The 22,450-nt window shown below is 35.0% G+C and overlaps 1 protein-coding gene across 1 annotated transcript in view; it reads left to right on the plus strand.

Moving 5' to 3' along the window:
• The window catches only part of LOC143226000 (ATP-binding cassette sub-family C member 4-like), a 153,272-nt gene that overhangs the window by 97,455 nt on the left and 33,367 nt on the right, over positions 1–22,450 (plus strand). Inside the window, exons 19-20 of the mRNA XM_076456328.1 lie at positions 6,646–6,796; positions 8,507–8,737. Of these exons, the coding sequence (XP_076312443.1) occupies positions 6,646–6,796; positions 8,507–8,737 (382 nt within the window). The remainder of the gene's footprint in view (positions 1–6,645; positions 6,797–8,506; positions 8,738–22,450) is intronic.

The raw sequence follows: 22,450 nt of genomic DNA on the forward strand, positions 1-22,450 counted from the left end.
AATTTAAGTCAATAATATTAACATCAAAATGTAGTTTATACTTCAAATTTTAATATTGCAACATCCTTGTTTTTTTTTTATTTCATGTGACATGTTATCTTATTAATCAGCTTACCATACAATGTTTGTGGTGGTTAATAAATTAAAAACTCAAATTTCAGAAATTACAAACTAGACTATAAAATAAGAGCATCACCTCTTTTTTGAGTTGCTTAGATATTACTGTATTTGACAAACCTACCAGAGTAGCTCTTCTACTAGTCTGTTCATTTGAAATCTCTTATCTACATAACTTACTTCTCTTAAGTACATGTTTGTAAATTAAAAAGAGCATATTCGAAACTACATAAATGTAATTGTCATTTGTAATTAGCTTGAAGGAGAAAGCTATAGATTCCCTAGAAATGTTTAAGTGTGTTGATTAAGTTGTTGCAAATCATCATGCATCATCTTTTAACCAGTAGTAGCACACCATGCTCTTGGGATTTATGTAACTCCCTATACACTTCCCTACTAAACCTTTTCTTCTTGTTTGGCAGCAATCAAGTTCAGACATGCTTTTTTAAACTTATTTCTTGCTGTGTGTTTGACTTAGTTTTCCTCATGAAATGATTCATTTTAAACTTCATTTGATATGTTCAACCTGTTTTTTTTTATTAATTTATCAGTTAATTCATGTCACTTTAGTTTTGCATTCAAAGTTTGTAATACATTTCTGTGCAGTGCATTATGTATTCTCCTTACCATTTCAGGAGGTTACAGCAGAGACTGGAGTTTTTTGCAGACTTCAAGTACAAGTAAACTAACAGTAGATTTATCTGCTGTTCTGTGTCAGCAGTTAAATATTATAATGACCAACTTTTTTTCCTCAGACTTCACCATAGCCCTTGCTGATACTGTTGAGCCTTTTCTTGCTGATGAGGCCTTTATTCATCTTTTCCCACTACTCAAGTTTGCCAGTCATTCCTTTCCCCATCTACAGATTCCTCAAAGCCTAATATGATCCTCTTGGAGCCTGTGCTGTTTTATTCCAATCACATCTCTTTTTTTTCTGGTCTTCCATTTCACATGTACTATATTCTTACCTTTAATTTTCTTCTTTCCCTAATATTTGGGATATTGCTATTTTATTAACCTTGAATTTCCCTGAGGTGATTAGTTTATTGTGTTTCCAAAGGATTACCGATCTGTTTGCTCTTTGGGCATACAATATGTTTTTTGTTCAGTAGCTGTTTGGTTTTTTTGTTTACCTATTTGCTGGGCAGTTCTGAACCTACTCTTAGTCTTACACATAACTCTTCTGGTATTTGTCTTCCATACATTGGATTTCAGAGTATCCCTACAGCTATCATAAGGAATTTTTGCCAAGATTCTTCACTTTCTCTCCTCTACTTTAGCTTGTACTTAGTCCTCCACTCTGACATTATATACATGGTTCTTTGTTGTTGGGACTTAAGTAGAGACTTAATTATGATTTGGGTCATTTTACCTTCCATATATCTCAGGGTCTTATATCTTTCTCCTTTCTGAAGCTTTATTTATTCATGACAATATTAAGCTATGAGTTAGATCAATTTGACAACAGTCTACCCTTCCAGCTTTTATAGCCCTTTTATCTCTGTTGAACCATCATACACCACATATTCTTCCCAACCCTTTTCAATTCCTTCAAATCTGGTTACTTCATTTTGTGAAAATCCTCAATAGAGTACCACTCATCTCCATTAGTACTAATGACTGTCTTGAGGGTTTGGGTCCTGTGTGAGCTCGACTGTTGGTGTCTCTTCATCACTGGCTTATCTTTGTCGATAAGTGGGCATTAACAGTTCTTTTGGAATGTTTCATTCTCCAGTTCCTTCTATTTCCTGTCTTTCATTGCATGTTTCCTTCTCATTGAGATCCCATGACATGTCTGCATCTGTCATAGGTGGTTCAAGATTTCTTTTGCATTGAGCTATAGAGGGGTCATCACCCCTCTATTGATTTTTCTTCCTATTTTTCATTATCCTAATGACAACTAGGGATTGATGGTTTTTAATTGATTTCTAGCCTCATGGAGTCTTTTTTTTTCACCCTGAGATGAACGTTTTTCACCTGGTGGTAGGTGCAAATGATGGATGTCTCCATTGCTTATCTCTAAATCCCATTAGTGCTTTCACCATCTTGGGGTGGCTTGCCAATTTTTAGCACTGCCTTCGAACTTCCCTGGGCTTCATAAGTGTTTTGTTTCATTGTGCAAGAGTTTGTCATTTTTAAGTTCTGGGAATATGCTTCCATTATTACATGCATGAATAACTTCTTTTAGCTCATTTCAAGCAGGAATAAATGACTTACAGTCACCACCTCCTTTTTGTAGGAACTCTATGGCTGATTGTTTTTTGAGGTATCCTTACTTTGACCTGCTCAGTTCATTTGGATTTTATTTCTTCTTTGACATCAATGTCAGTTGCACTCTACCTTTACATCTACATTTTGTGGACCTTTTAGTTTGTTGTGCTCTCTTGGCTTGGTCACTTACTGGTTGAAATGGACTTTTGAATGTGTTCCTTTTTGTTATCGTTTACCATCCTCCTTCCCTGATAGATGATCCTCAGTGGTGGTTGCACTAAGCCCATAAGTTGGCATGTGTGTCCCTGACTCTTCTCCCAGGTCCAATTAAACATTTAACAGATGATTTTGTTCAGGGTTGGAGGTCTTAGATCAATCACCATGAAGCATAGGGCCATTAAGATTGTCTTGTGTATTGACTTTCTCAACTGTCTCATGATTCATTGGCCATTGCCATATGATGGCAGTTCATTCATATAGCTCTATGCTATGGTAGTGGCTTTGATCAATCCTGCAGGGAGCACCCAGCAAAGATATCTGTTTTCAGACTTTAGAGCACCTATGATGGACCCAGCCACATCATATTTGTCTTATTGCATATACCAGGTGCTTTCAGTCCAATTGCAAGCCATTTTTTCATGCTTGGGCCTTATCTCTCCCACAAAGTGGTAATTCATTTCACTCATTTTCAGAGATCTTTGTTTTTGAGGGAATTCAATCTCAAAAACTGCATTTACTATGGGTCTTAAATACATGGTTGACTCTCTTTTAGCTACTTGCACCTCATCTGCAAGCTTTGGCTTTCAATGTCTTTGGCCAAGATTTGTCTCACACATACTTTTGTGTGTACCCTCCATTTCTGATTGTTTCATCAGGTGGTTCTCTGATACTCTTCATTCCTAGTCAGGTCTTCCTTATTAAATTTCATTCACCAGCATAACTTTAGCTTCCAAAGCTTCAATGTCCATTCCTCTTTCTATGTTTCCCTCCCTTTTGCATCAGCCTTGATCCACTAATCTCCACCCAAGTCTCCCTGTTCTGCATGTTTATGCTTGTTTTTTTTTTCTGGTCATTAGCAAGAAGATCCAGCCTTACACTTAGAGTTACTTACCTGTTGGCACCTTCCACTTTCAAAGGCCTCCAAGGCATCTTCTCACAGTGAATTGGATCATTGCTGTAGTTTCCAATGCTCTTACTTTACCTCTTTGAACCACTTTCCTTGTGTTTCTTGTTTAACTAGTCTATAAAGACATATTTCATTCTTCTCTTGTCCTATGGACAGCAACAATCTCTTTTGTTTGCCATTAACATTTCATGTATCTGTTATCTCTCCCAGGGGTATATGCAACCATCTTTTTATTCTCTGGCAATCATCTTCACTTTATAATCTTTCCCCTTCTCATTAGGAGTTGGGTTCACTTTTATGGTTTGTTTGGCCTAGCTCTCTCTCTCTTCCTCTTATTCCATGTTTACTCCCATCTATTCCATCTTCTCACAGTTTCTCTTGCTTCTTGTCTTCATTGTCCATTGGTGGAGAATCTCCATGCTTGCACGTGGACCACACCCAGTATGTTCATTTCTTACTATCTTCATCTCATCACACTTTAATGAACACCATGGTTTCTTTTTCTTTCTATAGCCATGCTACAGACTTTGATGTGACTTTAACTGGTTTGTTCATTTTGCTCTTTTTAAGAGCCCTTTCATTCTTTTCTCACATACAAATCCAATTCTATGGCAAGTGGTGTTTGACCAGGTATTCTTTAATTCAAAAAAACACTATAAGTCATGTAGACTCGCACTCTGTTGCTTATGGCTCTATGCACTCACCATGGAGATGGAGTGTTCCACAATATCACTAGAAGGTTATCTACCTCACAATTAATTGGTACATAAACATGTCCATTCCAGATTGTACCACTCATTGATTGCATGAGTTTAGAAAAGGGGACAGCTGCCCATCCCTGCCATGCCTTGAGTAAATAACTTGGTATGGTCTGTTTTTTTAAAAATAGGGTTTTGTGGTCACCCATTGCATTGTCTCCAGTATATGGGAATACTTACCAATTTTGAGTTCCAAGCTGCTGGGGTGGTTGACCATGGAGGCACTCTCCTGAATGGGTTCCATAAAAAATTTGGCTATAACAATTTATTTAGAAGTAGGTCAGTGGTGTTCTGCAACGTGGCTTCCTTGGGAGTTTATCCATCCCTTTGTTGGTTCGTCATGTTATCGAATGTTGTGACCTCCTATACTATTTTACGTTATCAATAATATCCACAATCATATGAATTGATCCATCACCTTATATGATGATATGGTCTCCTTATACCTTTTACAATACTGTGAAGTTTATTTGTTACATTACTGGATGACATAGCCTCCTTATACTATTTGAATATTCAACAACATCCACAACCACTGGTGTTGATCCATCACATTCTGAGGTTACGTTGCCTTCTACTACCATTTACAATACAATGGAGTTGATTTGTCACTGAACTGGTTGATGTGGCCTATTACTTTTAATTTTTGCATACAGTTGAGTTGATGTGGCCTCCTGTTACACCTTCCATACCAACTGGAGTTGATCCATTACAAAAGCAGCTCATCCTCTTTTGATTGGGAGCCCTAGTCTACCTTCACATGGACATCAATTTCCCATATTGAGGTGCTGAATTCAAGTGAAACAAGTCCTCACACAAGATGAATTAAATTTCTTGATGCCAGATCCCAGTTCCAGATTGATGTAGGATGTTGGCCTTTGTGTAGTAGCCAGTACTTGGAGTGGGTTTTAATCCCCAATTACTGGGTTGGAGGTGAAAACAGTATGACCCTCATGGGATGTCAGTACCTCATAAAGGTGGTTTTTTATGTAATTGACTTGCTAAGCATGTTATAACACATCCTAGTTTGTTTATACCTTATGAATTTTGCGCTTAGGTTTCACAAATTATTCAAATGGGAGAAGAGTTTACCTGGTTCATAAGTGGTGCATTTCTCCTCCTCTGATTTTTAGATCTCTTTCTTTCATGGTCAGAGGTATCCTTCTGATTCTTTTAGGGGGGTGCTTCTGTTATTCCCTCCTACTATTCCTCCTCCTTCTAAATGTTGGATTCAAGCTAATCTTGTTGGAGGATGTGAGTATTATATCAGCAGTTATAATTCTTCTGTACTGAAAATGTATATCTAATGAGTATTTTTTCCCCACTTTGTGGTGTTCACACTTTCTGCCCAACTTCAAAGTGAAGGTTCAGTAGAGGAGTATTGAGAGAGTCATATGTATTACATGGGGATGCTGTGCTACTATTGGTTAGAGAACGATGTATGATTATTTGCAAAAGAGTCATATTAAAATATACTAATTTCAATGAGGGAGGGAGCAAAAGGGGTTGTGGTGTGCATAAAGAAAAGGTTTGCATATAGAGGGTAGCAATGAACAATAATTGCTAATTCTGTCAGAGGGGTATGTACCTATCAGAAATATGTTTTTAGTAGAGGAAAATTACAATTTTTCTATATTATTGATTGTTTCGTGTTCTGTTTTTTGAAAAATAACTAAAAATTAAGCATTTATTAGTGAATAGTAATAATTTTTTATTTTAACTCAAAAACAAATTAAACAAAAAATGCTGCATCAACAGAAAAGATCAAGGGTTCAAGCTACAATGTGGAATTATAAAATGAACCCTAGATTTTGGATGTGACTGTGAAAGTAGGACCCACATAGCAATGGGGATATACCATCTATCAGTCTTAACTCTCCTTCGCCAGTCTCACATGAGAAATAAAGAATAGCAATAGATATTGAAATAGAAATTAAGAGAGCGAGATGTGGGTGCTCAAGTTTACAATGTCCCACATGTATGTCACCCGTCATTGCCTACAGACAGTTTTGGGAAGGTGATTGCTCTCCCAAATAAAGAATTAATTGAAATGAAAATGAAAAAACAACATATAAAGAAATAAGGTACCCTCATCTGGGGGTAAGTAAGATAAAAACCTACTTCTTGATGTAAGCATTCCAGCCCCCAACAAGGTAGAAAGGCACTAATTGACAGCACAGCAAACGAACTATACCAGCATGAAGTGTTCTGTCCAGCTGTTCAAACTAGTATAGCTCCAAACCACCACCAATTCATCAAGTCAACTGTAACTATCATGCTATAAACAAGTCTCTATATGCGGCAAGGTGTACAAATTAGTGCTACTTTATGTGAATGTACACCTTGCTAAATTTGTGAAGTAAAACTGAAGCTAATTTATTCTTTGTGTTATCTTTTAACTTGTTCTGACAATTTTCTTTTTATCTGTTGTAGATTTTCTTATATGTTATCAGTGCACTGGTTGTAGTATGTATTGTTAACCCCTGGATTGCTATTCCTACATCTATCCTTGCTTTAATCTTCTACTTCTTTAAGAGATTCTACATTGCTACTGCCCGTGACATCAGGCGACTTGAAGGAACCAGTAAGTTATCAGTCACCTGTTTACTTATTGAAACATCTTTAATATTAACATGCCTTTTAATTTATATTTTCATAATATGGTTGAGTAGCTTATATTAAATTGATTTTGAATATGCAAGTCAGCAAATCATATGAAAGCAAGAGCCAATATAATTTTCTTGTTCATTAGCATTTTATAAGTCATGAGATGACATTGAAAATTAAGTTGTGTTGGGAAGGGATGTAAGAGCTTTTTCAACTGCAAAATACTGATGAGTTTAAAATCATTAAGATGTATTTGGAGTGAGTATTTAGAATTTCCAAGACAGGGATATCCTTTGCTCTTAATGGCATTGGAAACCAAACGAATAAGGATGAACTTGGGACCCCAGAAACACCTAGAACAATACCTGTAACAAGTTATACTTCATTTGTAGTAAATAAAGTGTGCAATCTTATAACAGGTAAAAAGTTTCAAACACAAAAGTTAGTGACAAAAGCTGTCTAGATACCATAAGGTACAGTATACATAACACAATCAAGAATTATGTCCATCTGGACCTGGAAATTGACAGAAGTCTTACAGGCACAAGTTACTTTCACAACATATCAAGAAAAGTAAGATTAACAGTGGGAATCAGTGAATTGTGCCTAGCTGGTGATAAATAGCAGTGCATGACACTTGATAATGATTATGTCTACCAAGATAACTGTAATAAGTCTCAAATTATTTTCTAAAATGAGTAGAGGAAAACAATTTCCAAAAGCTGTACATAGCATGTTACAAAATGTTTTTCCAAGAGGTTCATAATCACTTCCTGGAAACCATGCTGTTTATAAGTTAGAGATCAGGAGAGTAGATACATTGGTCAAGGGGAACTCTTCTCACTATTATACCAATATTCTGGACCTTTTGTATCACACAAATAATGGCCTTACGTGGGAATAATATTAACATAGCAGGAGCTCCCAACCATGCCTCTCATTCACCTGTAGCTCACCTCAAGTATCTGCAGAATGAAATAAATATTCATAATATTACATTTAATGGCATCACTCAAATCCCTGGATGAAGAACTTTTAAACCTGTGTGACTGAACTTTGAAATAGTTGCTGAGAAACCAACATCCTCGTATACTAGATAGGTTATGAAAAACCTGCAGAAGGAGTGATGTGCTTTGAACAAGATAATTTTGTGTAAGAGTCTGTTGCAATGGAACTACACTGCACAATCATTAAATTGCGTATGATCAGATGTGGCAACACAGACTAAATATATAGTCAGTCTCCAAAATTTGCACATATTCTTGCAGTTTATTAATGTTTGATATAAGCATTTAAGAGCATATTTTATAAATAGCTATTTCTAAATGTAAATTTCCTTTTCATTGAATATTTTGCTGTGAAGAATATTGGTGCAGATGAATGCAAAAGATTCTTTTTGTTAATATCTTTTACCAAAATTTTACATTTACTCTGAAATAGTGAATTATTATTTCTTACAGAATTGAATTGGCCGTAAATTGTTGGTAAAAAAAGATGTACTAAATTTCTGGTATCTTATTGTTCTGTCAAGAGAGATTAACAGTAAACTTTAAGAATAAATTATTTTAAGTGTTGAAAAAGAATGTTAGAGATATTAAGATTCTACAATCAAAGTACTCTGATGAACGGTTGTTCTTGCTTTAAAAAGTATATAAAACTATTCTAAAGAGATGTGTATTTCCACTAGCCCGCAGTCCAGTGTTTTCTCATTTGAGTACTTCACTCTGTGGCCTCACAACTATCCGAGCTTTTGGTGCTCAACAAAGATTTGAGGCACTGTTTGACAAATATCAAGATCACCACAGTGCCTCATGGTTTTTGTTTATTTCTTCAACTCGATGGTTTGCAGTTGTTCTTAACTGGCTGTCATGTATATACTTCACCATGGTAACCTGGTTCATGGTTCTCTCCTCTGAAAGTAAGAATTATTTGTTGTGGTATTAGTTTTTAGAGTTAGTAGAAAGGCTGTGTTTTGATTTGATATCAAAGATATTATATATCAGTTTATTTCTGTGATGTTAACTTATCCCTGATAATATAATTTTTGTTTGTAGATAAATATTATTCTAACTTCTTGCATCTAACCATCTAATCTCTACATGTAGGTGGAATCAATTTGACTAACCAAGTAGTCATCATGAAACTGTATACACTATAACTCTAAATGTATTTAGTGCATCTTAACATAGTTTGGTAATTTTCTATAAAACATGACTAATGTTACTATATTTATTGTAAAAAATTAAGTCTTTAATAAAGTATATATAATAAAAAAAATTAAGTTTTTAATAAAGTAATTTTACTAAAGATTCATGTGCATTTGTGATGCCTTTACTGAGTCAGTTTGAGTAATAGGTAATTTTTATGCTAAGAATATAAATACTGTTTTTAATTCTACTTTTCAATTTCATTTCCATAATATCTAGAATCCTTGTAAATGAACTTTTGTTTCACGAGACTATTCTAATTTATATACATATATATATTATTTTCTCTACTTTTAACTGTAATGAAATCATCTGTAAGCAAAAGTTTTTAAAAAATATGAAGTTAAAATCAAAATTGCTTGGTTTATTAACTGCATTGTTAATGGTACTTTTATGGACTATTTGTAATATGTTATTAGGGATCTTGTTACTGACAAAGCCTTGGACTAAAATTAGTTTGGGTATAAACAGTTTCAAAAAATGTGTTTAACCCTTAAACAGCAGGAATGTTGTAGGTGCAACACCAATTGATGATGACTGCCATTTAAGGTCAGAGAACTGTTACTGAACTTCATCTATAATTCTAAGGTTAAAGTAAACAGCTCAATTCCAAGGTACTAGCTACATCTAATATGTAGCTTCTGTATTCACGAAAATAGTTGATGTTATTCTAATATTTTGTGTTCTTGAAAAATATGCAATTTCATCTTAATATATTTTTTAAAGTAGGTTTAATTTCTGTAAGTAGACAAATGTTTCATATCTTTTTGTTTTCACTCAAGAATCTAAAGACAGTTATTTTATTCAGCATCACACTGACATACTATATATAATGCAAGTCCTTTCTTTAGGTACAAAAATGTATTAAACTGATAAAAAATAAAACTAGTTGATTTATTTTAATTACTAATTTATTAATTGGTGGGTTTATTAATCAATTTCATTTGATTTCTTGACTTGCTATCTTCATTATATCCATTACCATGTTGACCTGATTCTTTGTTCTGTCCCCTGAAAGTAGGAATTATTTACTATGAGGTATTAGTTTTTCATAGTTGAGAAAAAAAAAAGATCCTAGTATTTTGATATCCAATATGCATGTATACATACATGTAATAACCAAAATATAAATAAGATTCACTTGTGGGTACAGTGTTTTTATATTTATACGAGGGCACAATTTATATTTCACATTATAGCTTGTACCCTGGGATCTTTTCAATTAGTGCAGCATTTTTGTTTATTATTTTAATTTATTTTTGTTTCAGCTTGTTTTTGAAATTATAATGTTCAGAACATTTTTATTGTTTTATTTTAAGAACCCATGACTTATTACAGAATCCTTTTCTCTTTTCCATTTTGGTATTGTGACAACCATTAAAGAAAAAAAAGTAATTTATAAAAATTATTTTATCAAAACATTTGGAAGTAATTTGAAACTTGCTTATACAACTGGGAATTTTTATGCTTTTTTTAATTTTTGTTCCTTATGGACTCTACATATAATATACAATCATTATTTATATTAGTTTTTAAAATGTTTTTACTTGGATGCATGTGCTATTTCAATTTTTCTAATAAAGAGCACTGTTAAAGCTATGAAGTAATACCAAAATGCAAAAACCAAATAAATAAATGAGAAAATAGTGTTTTGAAACTGGTAGTGCTTGAATGTCTTCATGTATTTATTCTACACACACAATATATATATACCCACACATACAATCATTATTTATATTAGTTTTTAGAATGTTTTTGTGTATGCATGTGTGTACAAGAATAAGGAAAAACATTTAATGCTAAATATAAAATCTATATAGGGCTAACTATTGAACTTGCAAAATGAAACCAAACAAGATAGGGATGGAAATGGACATATTTCTTTATCAATCAGTGATCACATAGCAGACTAGGTTGTTTCAACTTTTCATGGAGAATAAAATCTGTACATTACTGGCTTCCCCCACTTTGTCCACTGAAAGCTTGGTGTTTTAATACAGGTTCAGTTTTTATTATTATACCTTTACTTTAGTTAACTTTAGAATACTACTTTTATGACTATTTTACAGAATAGTATTTTATGATTGGAAATTTTGGTTCTATTTGTTTTGCTAGTAATGAAGCCAGGTATGTAGGGATTAAACTTATAATCTGTGTAAAATCAAAACAGTATAGTCGTCTACATTTTAATATTTGCTACATGCTATTCAAGTTTATCATACAGGCTAACCCGTGTCTTTATTATGCCAATGCACAATGTCTTACACACATGTAATCATATGTGTGTGCATTGTATTGAATATTTATGCATAGAAGCTTTGCCTATGATGAGGGAGACTTGCTGCATTCAAGGAGCCTCCATGTAAGTGCAGACTTATTAAAAAGAATGAAAAGTTAATATAATAATAGCATTTATACTTAACCTACTAACACCTAACATGGTATTGATTCAACTATCTCCACATGTAAGGTCAAATTGACCGACAGTGTGAACACATATAGTTTTAATATTACTAATTATTAATATAGTGTATCTTCACAAAATGTGATAGACTTTGAGTAAACATTTGAAGTCTTTTACATTCAAAACAGATTTTTAGTAAAGCATTTTTAATAAACTAAAAAAAAGTACCCTCGAATATATCAAGACTTTTGTTTCACTAGTCCGAGTGCAAAGTAATTTTCATGCTAAGATTAAAAACGCTTTTCATCTCAAAAGTTAAGCTTTCAATGTGTAATCTCTAAAGTCTTCTAAATACATTTCAAACATTATTTTCATTAAAACTTTATATTGTATCTCTTATTTTCTCTACTGTAACTTTGTATAATGTTGGTCAAATTTGATTGATCTTGTAACCACAAAAAACAAAAAATTTAAATAAGTCTAAATTTAACATTTTTCTTCTTTCAATAATGATTTTAAATTTGAAACAAAAAACAATATATCTGTTTATGCTGAGCAGCTTTAAACTTGTAAAAATGTACACCTATATATACTAAAATTTTATTGTTGTATTACCTTTTGAACCATGTCTACAAGTATAACTATTGTTTGCACTATTACATATTATGAATTAGTTTGAGAATGTATGACTCACTTTATACTATTAATTTAAATTGGAATGGTGTATATATTAGAGAAGAGTGAATGGCTAGAAGAAAAAAAAAGTTACATTTCTCAAACTCAGGGAAATTTAGGACTTTTTAAATACTGCCTTATAAAAATTAAGATATTAAAATATATATATCATTAAAATATGGATTATTAGCTATGAAATTATACTATACTAATTGGAATAACATAAAAAGTAATTAAATTTTTAATTTAGTCACTAAAAACCTCTTTACATATATGATAAAGGATACCTGTGCAGAGTAAGGATTTTTTATGTGAAAATTTGTCTTTGAAACATATTATAATACATTTTTTCATAAAGTTTAATATTTATGTTCAGTTGAAACTTTCTAGTTATATGTAGCCTATAGTGAACCCATTATTCTACCAGTATAGATGTGTTTGATGAAGTGAGTGCAAGGGGCCCAACATGGCCAGATGGTTAGGGAGCTGGATTCATAATCTGAGGGTTGCACGTTCAAATACCTGGCTGTGGGTGGTGATGACTAGCTGTCTCCCCTCTAGTCTTACATTGCTCAATTTGAGATGGTTAGTCATTACCACCCACTGCCAACTCTTGGACTACTCTTTTACCAACAAATAGTTGGATTGACAGCCCTTGTGTAGCTTTGTACAAAATTCAAAAACAAACAAAGAGAGTGCAAGAAAAACATATCTGCAGGTGTGGATTCACGTGATAAATCTCAAGCTCAGAAAATAAAAAAGGGCATGCTTTGGGATTCTTAGTTGGATTTTAGTAAACTAGCTTAAAGGCCCATCATACATTATGGGAATACAAAACTGGCAATACAGAAAAGGAATATATATATATATTTTTTAAGGAACATGCTATATATTGATCCTGAATCAACTACATATAACTGAGCAAATTTAGTAACTGTAATTGCCCACTGCCCTGTCTGATGTATTCTGATCCAACAACTCCACCCAAGTGTTGTATTTCTGATCTTTTTATTAAATAATAAGTGCTAAGTAATAAGCGACTGTTGACTATAATGATGAAAAATAACAATTGGAAGTATACAATATGACAAAACGATTTAGTAGCATGATACACGACTTGATCTGGTTAGCAAGAACAACATATCTTCCTATAGCTCGTATGTAAAACACATAAAGGCCACATAAAACATATCAAAAGTGCAGTAGACATAAATGCAGAACTGAATTGAAACATGTCAATCTATAAAGAATTCAGAATAGCATCGACACATACTTTCTCAGATTACAGTTCATTGAACACAAAAGTATTGTTTACAAACAAAATTGCAAATTCTGTTATTAGATCCAAACTCACGTGGTGAAACGGATAAATTCCCACAAAATCAATATTTTTGTCATGATTAACAAAACTTAAACAGTTGCTTACCGACTTTGGGGCGAATACAGTCGTATTTTGAATACAAAAACAAAAACAGGGACAATCCAAATCTTGAAAGTTTCTTTTTTCTGCTACGTTTCTTCTAACACTCTCAATTTCACGAGGATCTGATCAAGTGCAAACGCAAACGAACTTTGCAAGGGTTAGTTTTAAAAAAAAGAAGTCGGAAGAATTCTCTCCCCAAAAGGGATGGTCAGGAACGTTGTGGTTCCTCTTCATCCCCTCTCGTGAAAGATTATTTAACTTTACTTGGGAGTTTGCCTTTGTTTTGTTTTAACTTGATAAAGATGAAGAAGTGAGGTGGGGAGTATGAAGTGGCACATGAGAAGCAAGAGCTGGACATAAGGAAAGCAAGCCAGGCCAGAGCCCGTGGTCAGAATAGCTTGACAGTTGATGATTAGGAAACATTAAATAAAACGGTTCCTGGTTCCTGGAATAGAAACTCGCCATACAGAGGAAATACCATGTTCATTAGAGGACGAGTCTGAAAATGTTTGTGCAACTATTGCACATCATCAACCACCAGATAGTTGTGAAACAAGTTTGTGCAGTAATGAAAAATCTGACACTCCACAGATACAGTGTGGAAAGCCATATCATCCAGATGCACAACTAATACCACGACAAGAGAGCAAAATGTCAAAATATCAACTTCCAAGGCAAGTGGTTTGATAAGTTCCCATGGCTGCACTTCGACAATCAGACTCAAAACGTCATATGTTTTTATTGTGTCAAGGCAGAAAATAGAGGCCTTTTTACAGGAAATTGGAGAGGCCAGTGGAGTATACCTTCATATGCACCAGTTTTTGCAACTTAAAAAAGGCAAAACAGAAATTCAATGAACACCAATCCTCCTCTCAGCACAGATTCGCTATATCTCCAGAAAGTTAACTTGATGTAACTCAAGTGACTGTTCAGCTACATGATGGAAAAAAGAAGCAGCTGGAAGAATGCAAAAGAAGTCTAGCCAAAATATTCAGAAGTTTACGTTTCTTACTGATACAAGGTTTAGCATTACGTGGACATACTGACATGGAGGGAAACTTCCTGCAGTTAATAAAACTCCTGGAAGAGAATGATCCTGAGTTGACGGCCTACTCATCAAAGAAAACCACATTCACATCATCCCAGGCTAAGAATGAAATAATGGAGATGTTCAGCCATCAAATACTGAGAAACATAGCACACAAAGTGCAGCAAAGTAAAATCTTTGCATTAATAGTTGATGGTACGCAAGATGTTACAGATGCCGAAAAGGAAGCAATATGTGTACGATATGTAGATGAGAACCTTGACGTTCATGAGACATTTTTTGATTTGTACAGTGTATCCAATACAACTGGTGAAACAATATCCTCGACTATACTTGATATACTGACTAGACTTAATTTACCACTGTCAGGATTAAGAGCACAAACTTATGATGGAGCCGCTAACATGAGTGGTGCGTACAGTGAATACCAGGCAAAAATAAACGAGAAGCAACCGTCAGCTTTGTTTTTCACTGCGGAGCACACAAGGCTAATTTAATAATGCAACATGCAGTTGAAGTTTGTGAATGTGTTCGAGATTCTATCCAGTGAGTACATGAACTTGGTGTCTTGCTTCAGAGGTCAGGCAAATACAAGACAATCATTAAAAATACTGTATCATGAGACAGCCACAATGGTCCAGTTAAATACATCCGCCCACTGTGTCCAACATGCTGGTTGTGCCGCCTATCTGCAATTACATGTGCTTATGATCACCACAGTGACATTGTTGATTCTTTGTCTGAATTAGCAAATGAAAAATCAGATGTAGCAGTGAAAGCGTGAGGTTTGCTGGACAGATTTGAAAAAGGATAGACAGTTTTAGGATTGTTGATGGCTCAACATCCATTAGCTGCATTAGAGGAACTAAACTGTGCATTCCAAGCAAAATCAGCAACAGTATCTGGCATGATTGAAGCATCTGCAATGACAGTTGAGCAATTGCGAGTATTGCAAGCAGAGGAAAATTACAACAAGATATTTGATGAAGTTGAGAAAAAGGTAACTTCTCTAGATCTGGTGCCTATTGAACTATCACGCATTCGCAAACCCTCTCAGAAGGATCACAGATGATGGCTCACCACACCATTCTGCAACAGCTAGAGTTTACTACAGAAGCCAATATTTTGAATTTGTGGGTACAGTCATAGAACATCTGACCACTAGATTCAATGCAGACAACAATGACTTGAGGCAATATCTGGCACTTGAGAACATGATCACATCTGGCAAGATTGACAACTCGGTTATAAACTTCTATCTAGAAATCTCTGCACAACGGCTCGAGTTTATGTTGCCCATGTTCATAGGAACAACAAAAGCAGTATCTCTGAAAGGTGCGAAGGATGCTTACTGTAAAATGCATTAAACAAGCCAGCAGATGCTTAGTGAAGTGTTTCTTCTCATGAAAATTTTGCTTGTATGTCCAGTATCCAGCTGCGAATATGAACGCAGCTTTTCTGCATTAAGACTGTTGAAGACGTGGTTAAGGTCAACTATGTCTCAGTGCTGCCTCAACCATGTGGCAGTTTATCACACTCACAAAGATGAGGTCGAGAAGATAAATATAGAAGAGCTTATGAAAGAATTTATAAACAGATCATCACTATAGAAGCTGTAGTCTTGTGAATAATTATGTGCTACACTGTACTGATGTGTAATTTTCAAGAGTTCGCAAAGACATTTGAATTATTTTTATTAAACAACATGAACAGTTTTTCAGTAGATATAAACTTATCAAGGGTATATTACTAATTTTATTAATATTTGAAAACGTAATTCATGCAATGAAAGTTATTAGTAACCTTGTCAAGTATAATGGCCATCTTTTATACTGTGTAGTATGCAGGAATAAATTCATGTGGCAGTTAATTTGTGACACATTTGTCTTTATTCTATTAACATTTTGAAACCTGTTCACAATACCTCACTTATACAAACCTACATGGAAACCTTGAAGTATCATGGCAACAAGATTACTTTTACAGCTTTCAGGTTCACGTAATCAGAGATTACCAATTTGCAAATTGAACAGCCCATATAAGTGGTTGCAAAATCCTCCCCATGGGGTGTAAAAAATCTACGCCCCTGGATTTAGGTGTAGGGAGAAACGGAAGTTCCTCGAGAAAACACTTTCACGGTCTGGGCACCGAAAAATCTACTTAGACTGTGCCCGGAAGTAGCTGGGAAGAATATCACGGTTATTAATGTATATTGGAATGAAAAGAAAACTACTTGATTACGGCAATAGTAAACATGTGGCTGGTAACTAGGAAAACTGCTAGCTGTGGTCTTGTAGAACAGGTAGGAACTTCAGGTTGAACTTGCGTTCACACCTGATGCCCAGTGGTGATGGAGAAAAAGGTGAGTGTGGTGATGAATCCACTGGCTGTTCTTCTTTGATGAATTGTTCGTCATCGGTCAAGGATGCTTTGTTTATTTTTGTAATTTTCTTTTGTGTCTTTTGAGTGGCTGTGGGCTGGTTCTCTGTTTGAACTGACGCGTCGATAGTTGCCATGTGAATGGTCTGAGTCTGGCTGGTGGTTGTATTCCGTGAAACTGAAACTGAGGTTAGCAGGAACTATCACTTGTCTTTCTTTGATTGTTAAATCTTGACACGTTGTTAGCAGTGGAAGTTGTCGTCGTCAAAGTTGAGTTGTTTGAATCTGTTTTCGTGTTTTTTCTGGCTGGTTCTGGACTTAGTGGTATTTCTGTAATTGACTATTGAGAGTTGTCTGTTGGTTGTCTATGTTGTCTGGGCAACTTGTTTGACCACGAGTTGAAGGGTGTTTGGCTCTGAAGATAAATACGTGATAGTAACACCCGTTACGTAAAATTTAGTCAGCACTGTACTTCGACGTTGTCACTATCTTCTTGAGGTACGTAAGTAGGTTGGTGTGTCTGAAGAAAATTCGATGTACAGCATATAGTTTGACCTAGATTTGAGATTCTATGGCTTGTTTGATTTCTTCTGGTTGAATGGTTGGGTCGACACCCCTGAGGAATACAGAGAAAAGGCTGACAGGACTTTTAGTTGGGGAACAACTTACTTTAATTTCAGTGTTCCATGGTTGACATAGACAAACTTAATCAGAGGGAGTAGCGGGCTGGATGAGAATTCCGCCCCGGCGAAGGATTCGGGTCCTGGAAGGTTCAATGGTTGCCCTTGGCTTGGGTGATGAACGTAACAACTCGTAGCAGCGTAAAGTGTGACGGTTGACTGTCGACAATTACCGGCTGTATAACTAGCTTAGTTGATCCTCGCGTCTTAAACAGCATGATAGCAGATATATCAGTACGTCTTGCTTGCTTGGTGAAAGGAAAATACTTGATAGGTATTTAGGTTAATTTATAATTTCGTTCCCCAAAGGTGAACGAAAAATAACCAGGGGCGGTCAGAAACTATTGTTTCTCTTCACCCCACACGAGGCAAGAATAAATTAGTCAACTGATCACGAAGATAATTAAGTGAATTGGAGTAGCATGTTGGTTGTTAATCAAGAGCTATGATCACTAATGACCTTGAATTTGACATATTTATGTATCTAATTGAGGAGCATCGGGAAACAGCTGAGTAGTAGGCCGGCGAGCCGGAGAGAAAACGAAGAACGAAGGGAAAAGGTTCAGCACAACATTCACAAGCGTTACAAGAATTACGTGGTGTAAATATTGTCAAAGTGAAGGGAGCAGAGAGATGCAAACACAGTACGCCGACATAATTACGACTCATGACTTGGATTAACTAGACTTTAAACACTTAAAATTGGTGACTAGCATGGAGTGTCCCTAAAACTGTACAAATATATGCACGGTCACCTCCTTTATACAACACTGTATCACTCAACATTTGAATCGGTTTACAATCGGGATCTAACACTCATACATGAAAATAAAGTAAAAGGATTATACCATTGATTAAACAATAGAACATTGTTATATATTCGGATAAAACTGCATATAATGGAATCTGAAAGAAATCCGAAGTTACAACTGGTACTATTTTGAAATGCACGAGATTTTCATTCCACAAAGGTGATTTGGCTATAGGCACTTCTAACTAATATAAATCATCGTTTGGTGCTGAAGACGCTTGAAACATTGCGTGATACAAAATAGATAAACAGTGTTGAGACAAACTTTCATCAAAACCATAATAATATTGGTGCCTTTAGACAAGAGATTAAAACATATGATGGCTATGTCATTGCGCACCTGTGTTCTTCTAAGGAAAATTTGTCCTCTTCTGTATAATAGGGGTCTGTTTCAACAAAAGCTTTTTCATTATAATTCACAAATATAGATTTGAATTAATTTTTGACTTATTTTTCACAGTTTGGCCCAGAAATCCCCCTCCGTTCAAGCTATTTATTAAAAATGCACAGTGCATGGAACAATTTTTGACCAATAAGAGCAACATATACACATTCCTGGAGGAACTAGCTCCCACTGTATCACATTTCATATACCTTATTTTCTTAATTCAAACATACAAATCTAACATTTTCTCTTGCTTAATTTTAGTTGTCAGTACTGACAACACTTTAGTTTTTAATTTGCATTGCATTATATCATAATTCTGTTTCCAACATGTTATTGTGTTTCTGACATTTCTCTTTCTTGAGATTCCTGACGTGGTTACAGCTGTTTCTGGGAACGTACTTATATTTGTTACCCAAGCCATAGGATTGACATTGTCTGCTACTATGGTTCTCACCTTAGTTTGTCATGTGTTATTTTACTCCATGTATCTTGGATCTTCTTCTTCAGTGTGGTCAAAGCATATTCTGGCTTTTATATGTGTTCAAGACGAAAGTAGTTTAGCTAGTTTTATTTTTTATTGACCCAGTTGCTGTGCAGTCATGTTTCTTTTAAATTGGTGAGACTTGTTCTTTACCTTTCCTCCTATTGCTTCTGGTTACTCCCACTGGCTCAAAGGTAAGCAGTTTTTTACTTGGATGTTGCAAACAGGGTTGCTATTTTGTGGTATGTATGACTAGGTGACTTGTCCTTATTGCAATACTTAAGCATTCATTATTTGATGTCATCATTGTTCTGACTTTGATAAGTTGGATATTTCTGTGTACTTTGTTTTCTTAATATATTTAGGCAATTTGAGAGTTCAATACTATTAATTCATTTGTTTGTGATGTTTTTTTCTTTTTGATATTTATATTGAAAAGTACTTTCTTCACTAGGTATCTTTAGCTGGTTTATACATTATATATTACTAGTATTAATTACTTGTGTTTTATGGTTATCTCTGTAATAGTAATTTGGTTATAATAATTGTATATAGTGTTCATTATAAATAAATAAACACATTGCCATTTAACTGTAATAGTAATTTATGGTTATCTATGTATCATTCTTTTTTAATAATTATTAAATATAAGAGTTATAATTTTTGTGGTAGTAAGTGTTGGACATATTGTTTATTTTAATGTTACTTTAACTGCTACATTATGTTCCTGATACACATTTCACAGGACTGAGATTTGCTTTGGCTCCTGCCTCATTTTATTTGTGCTAGACACTAGTTTTTCTCTATGTAATTTGCATTTCAGGATTTTTCCCTCAATACTCATGTCATAGTTAGTTCTTTCTTGTTAGCAAGTATTTATTAACTGCCTTATTTTGTTGTTCTCCTACTCCCTTCAAATGCTTTGTGGCAGTTTAAAGAACACAACAGTGTTTTGTATTCCAATATTAGTGGTTTTTTTTAGGTTCCTGCACTTTGGATTTTATCTCACTTGGGTTTGGGGGTTTGTGTGCCTTGTTCCACCTGGAATTTCTACACAAAAACTTTCTCCTTTCAGGTAATGGCTGTCCTTGTTAGCCCTTCCTTACTTTTCTAGCTTGTTTTGTGTCAGGTTTTGTTGGGGATGAGACATGCCACTTGCAGGGTTCATCTCCCCAGTTCTTCCTTCTAGGAATTCTAACTGGCTCCAGTTTCACATCATACAGCTTTTGGGGCCTGTTTTGCTTCTTTCAGGTCCCACATCAATGTGGCCATTTTGCTTACTACCTTTTTATTTTTACTTGCATCTTCATATTCTCACCACTTTTATTAATTTTTTCTGTGCCAGTTTTGAATACTGAAAGTGATATTGATCATTACATGGTGGGGGCAAATCCTGTGGAGAGTGGATTTCTCTGTTTTGTTGATTTTTTTGATAATCTTCGCATGTGTTCTATGGGTTTCTCAGGGTATGAATCAATTCACTACCAGGGACCATCTCCTCAATTATTGTTTACCATTAAGTTCCTTCCTTCAAGAGATCCTGTCTCACGTGATTGGTTGCCCACTATCAAGTGACACCTCTCCTGAGAAGCTACAGTAACAGTTTGGCCAGGATTTTCTCTCTTAGCCTCTTAAATCCTTTGGTTCATCTAATCAGTTTATTTCATTCTTTTGATTGTCCAATGTTGTTTGGTGGTGAGACAGTGGCCATGGTATGGTAGGTGCTTTTCTTCCACCTCCTTGGATTTTCTGTCTTTCATTAATGCTTCTTTTATAAGTTTGAGTACATATCTTTATACTCTAAATATTTCCAGATGTTGGATTTTGGCATGTCCATGTTTGTTTTCTCAATTTTTGCACTTTTCATTATCCATAGAGCTTTTTTATTTTACATCTGTTGTGAATGAAGATAGTTTTAGTGTTTTCTGCAGACTGACAAGTGGCTCTATACTTCTGTAAGCAGATGGGAATCTGGTTTTAATTCCTTTGTTGTTGTTTTTTTTACTTTGGAGCTACAACTTCTGGGCCCACATACAGAGGATACTGCTCTTGGCTTACCTTCTTTCCAGTGTATGAATCTAGTTGTGGATTGGTTCACTATCTGTATATGATCATTTCCATGGAGTGGTCCCTCCATTACACAGTTGTCCAGTGTTGTCCATACTCTCATATGGGTACTTAATGCATAGATGTATTTACCACTTGTCTAGGTAGCATCCTGTTTTCTTTTTAATCTTTAGATCCTTGGCCTCTGGCTTTGGGTTAGTCGTTTTCGTTGATTTTTTTGGTATGGAAAAGTATTCTGTTTTATGACTTCCCACTTAGTCTCCTCCCTTCCTAATGTGTATCCTTCACCCACACCTCTGCATATCAAATTATCTTGAGGGCTTAATTTGACTAACTCAGCTTTGGTAATCTCTCCAAAGACCTCCATTACCTGTAAGGGAGTCTCTGCCTTTGCACTGTTGTCCATATTTGTTCCCGTTCATTTCCAGATTGTTTTTTATGTGCATTCTGTGATGCTATATTGCTCAAAAGGCTTATTTTCATGGTTCCTCTTCCTATTTGTTTCTTCCCTGAAACCTCTTGGTATCTCATGAAATTTCTCCTTTCACCATTACAGATTGGGTTCACCAGCTTATTCAGTTACTTTACTCTTCTCTTTCCTCCATAGGTAGCCTTCTTTATTGTGTTTTCTTTCATCTGTTTTGACATTTCACTTTGTCTCTGGTGGCTCATTTCTGTCATCCTTTGAAGGTTATTGTCCAATCTAGATTGTGGACTATTACTGCTATTTTTGTCTGTCATTACAGGTTTCATCTGGCTGTATTATTTTGGTTCAGTAGTAATTCTGTGTGTTATGGTTTAACTCTGTCTTGGGTAAGTGTTTCTTGGGGGTTTTATTCAGTAGCAATGTGAAGACATATGCTTGTTTCTCTGGTATTCCTTCAAAGGGCTCACTAGCAATCAGTTATTCAATATACTTTATTTAGGCTGAAACAGGCTTTGTAGAAATGGGATGTTTCATAAGACTGGGTAATAATATTACTGTTCTATGTTGGACCACCACTCATGGACTATCATTTCTAAAGCACAAGGGGATCCTGACCATCCCTGCTAATCACTGTATTGAAT

This window comes from Tachypleus tridentatus, chromosome 9 (genome assembly GCF_004210375.1).
Source record: "Tachypleus tridentatus isolate NWPU-2018 chromosome 9, ASM421037v1, whole genome shotgun sequence".
Taxonomy (NCBI): Eukaryota; Metazoa; Arthropoda; class Merostomata; order Xiphosura; family Limulidae; genus Tachypleus; species Tachypleus tridentatus.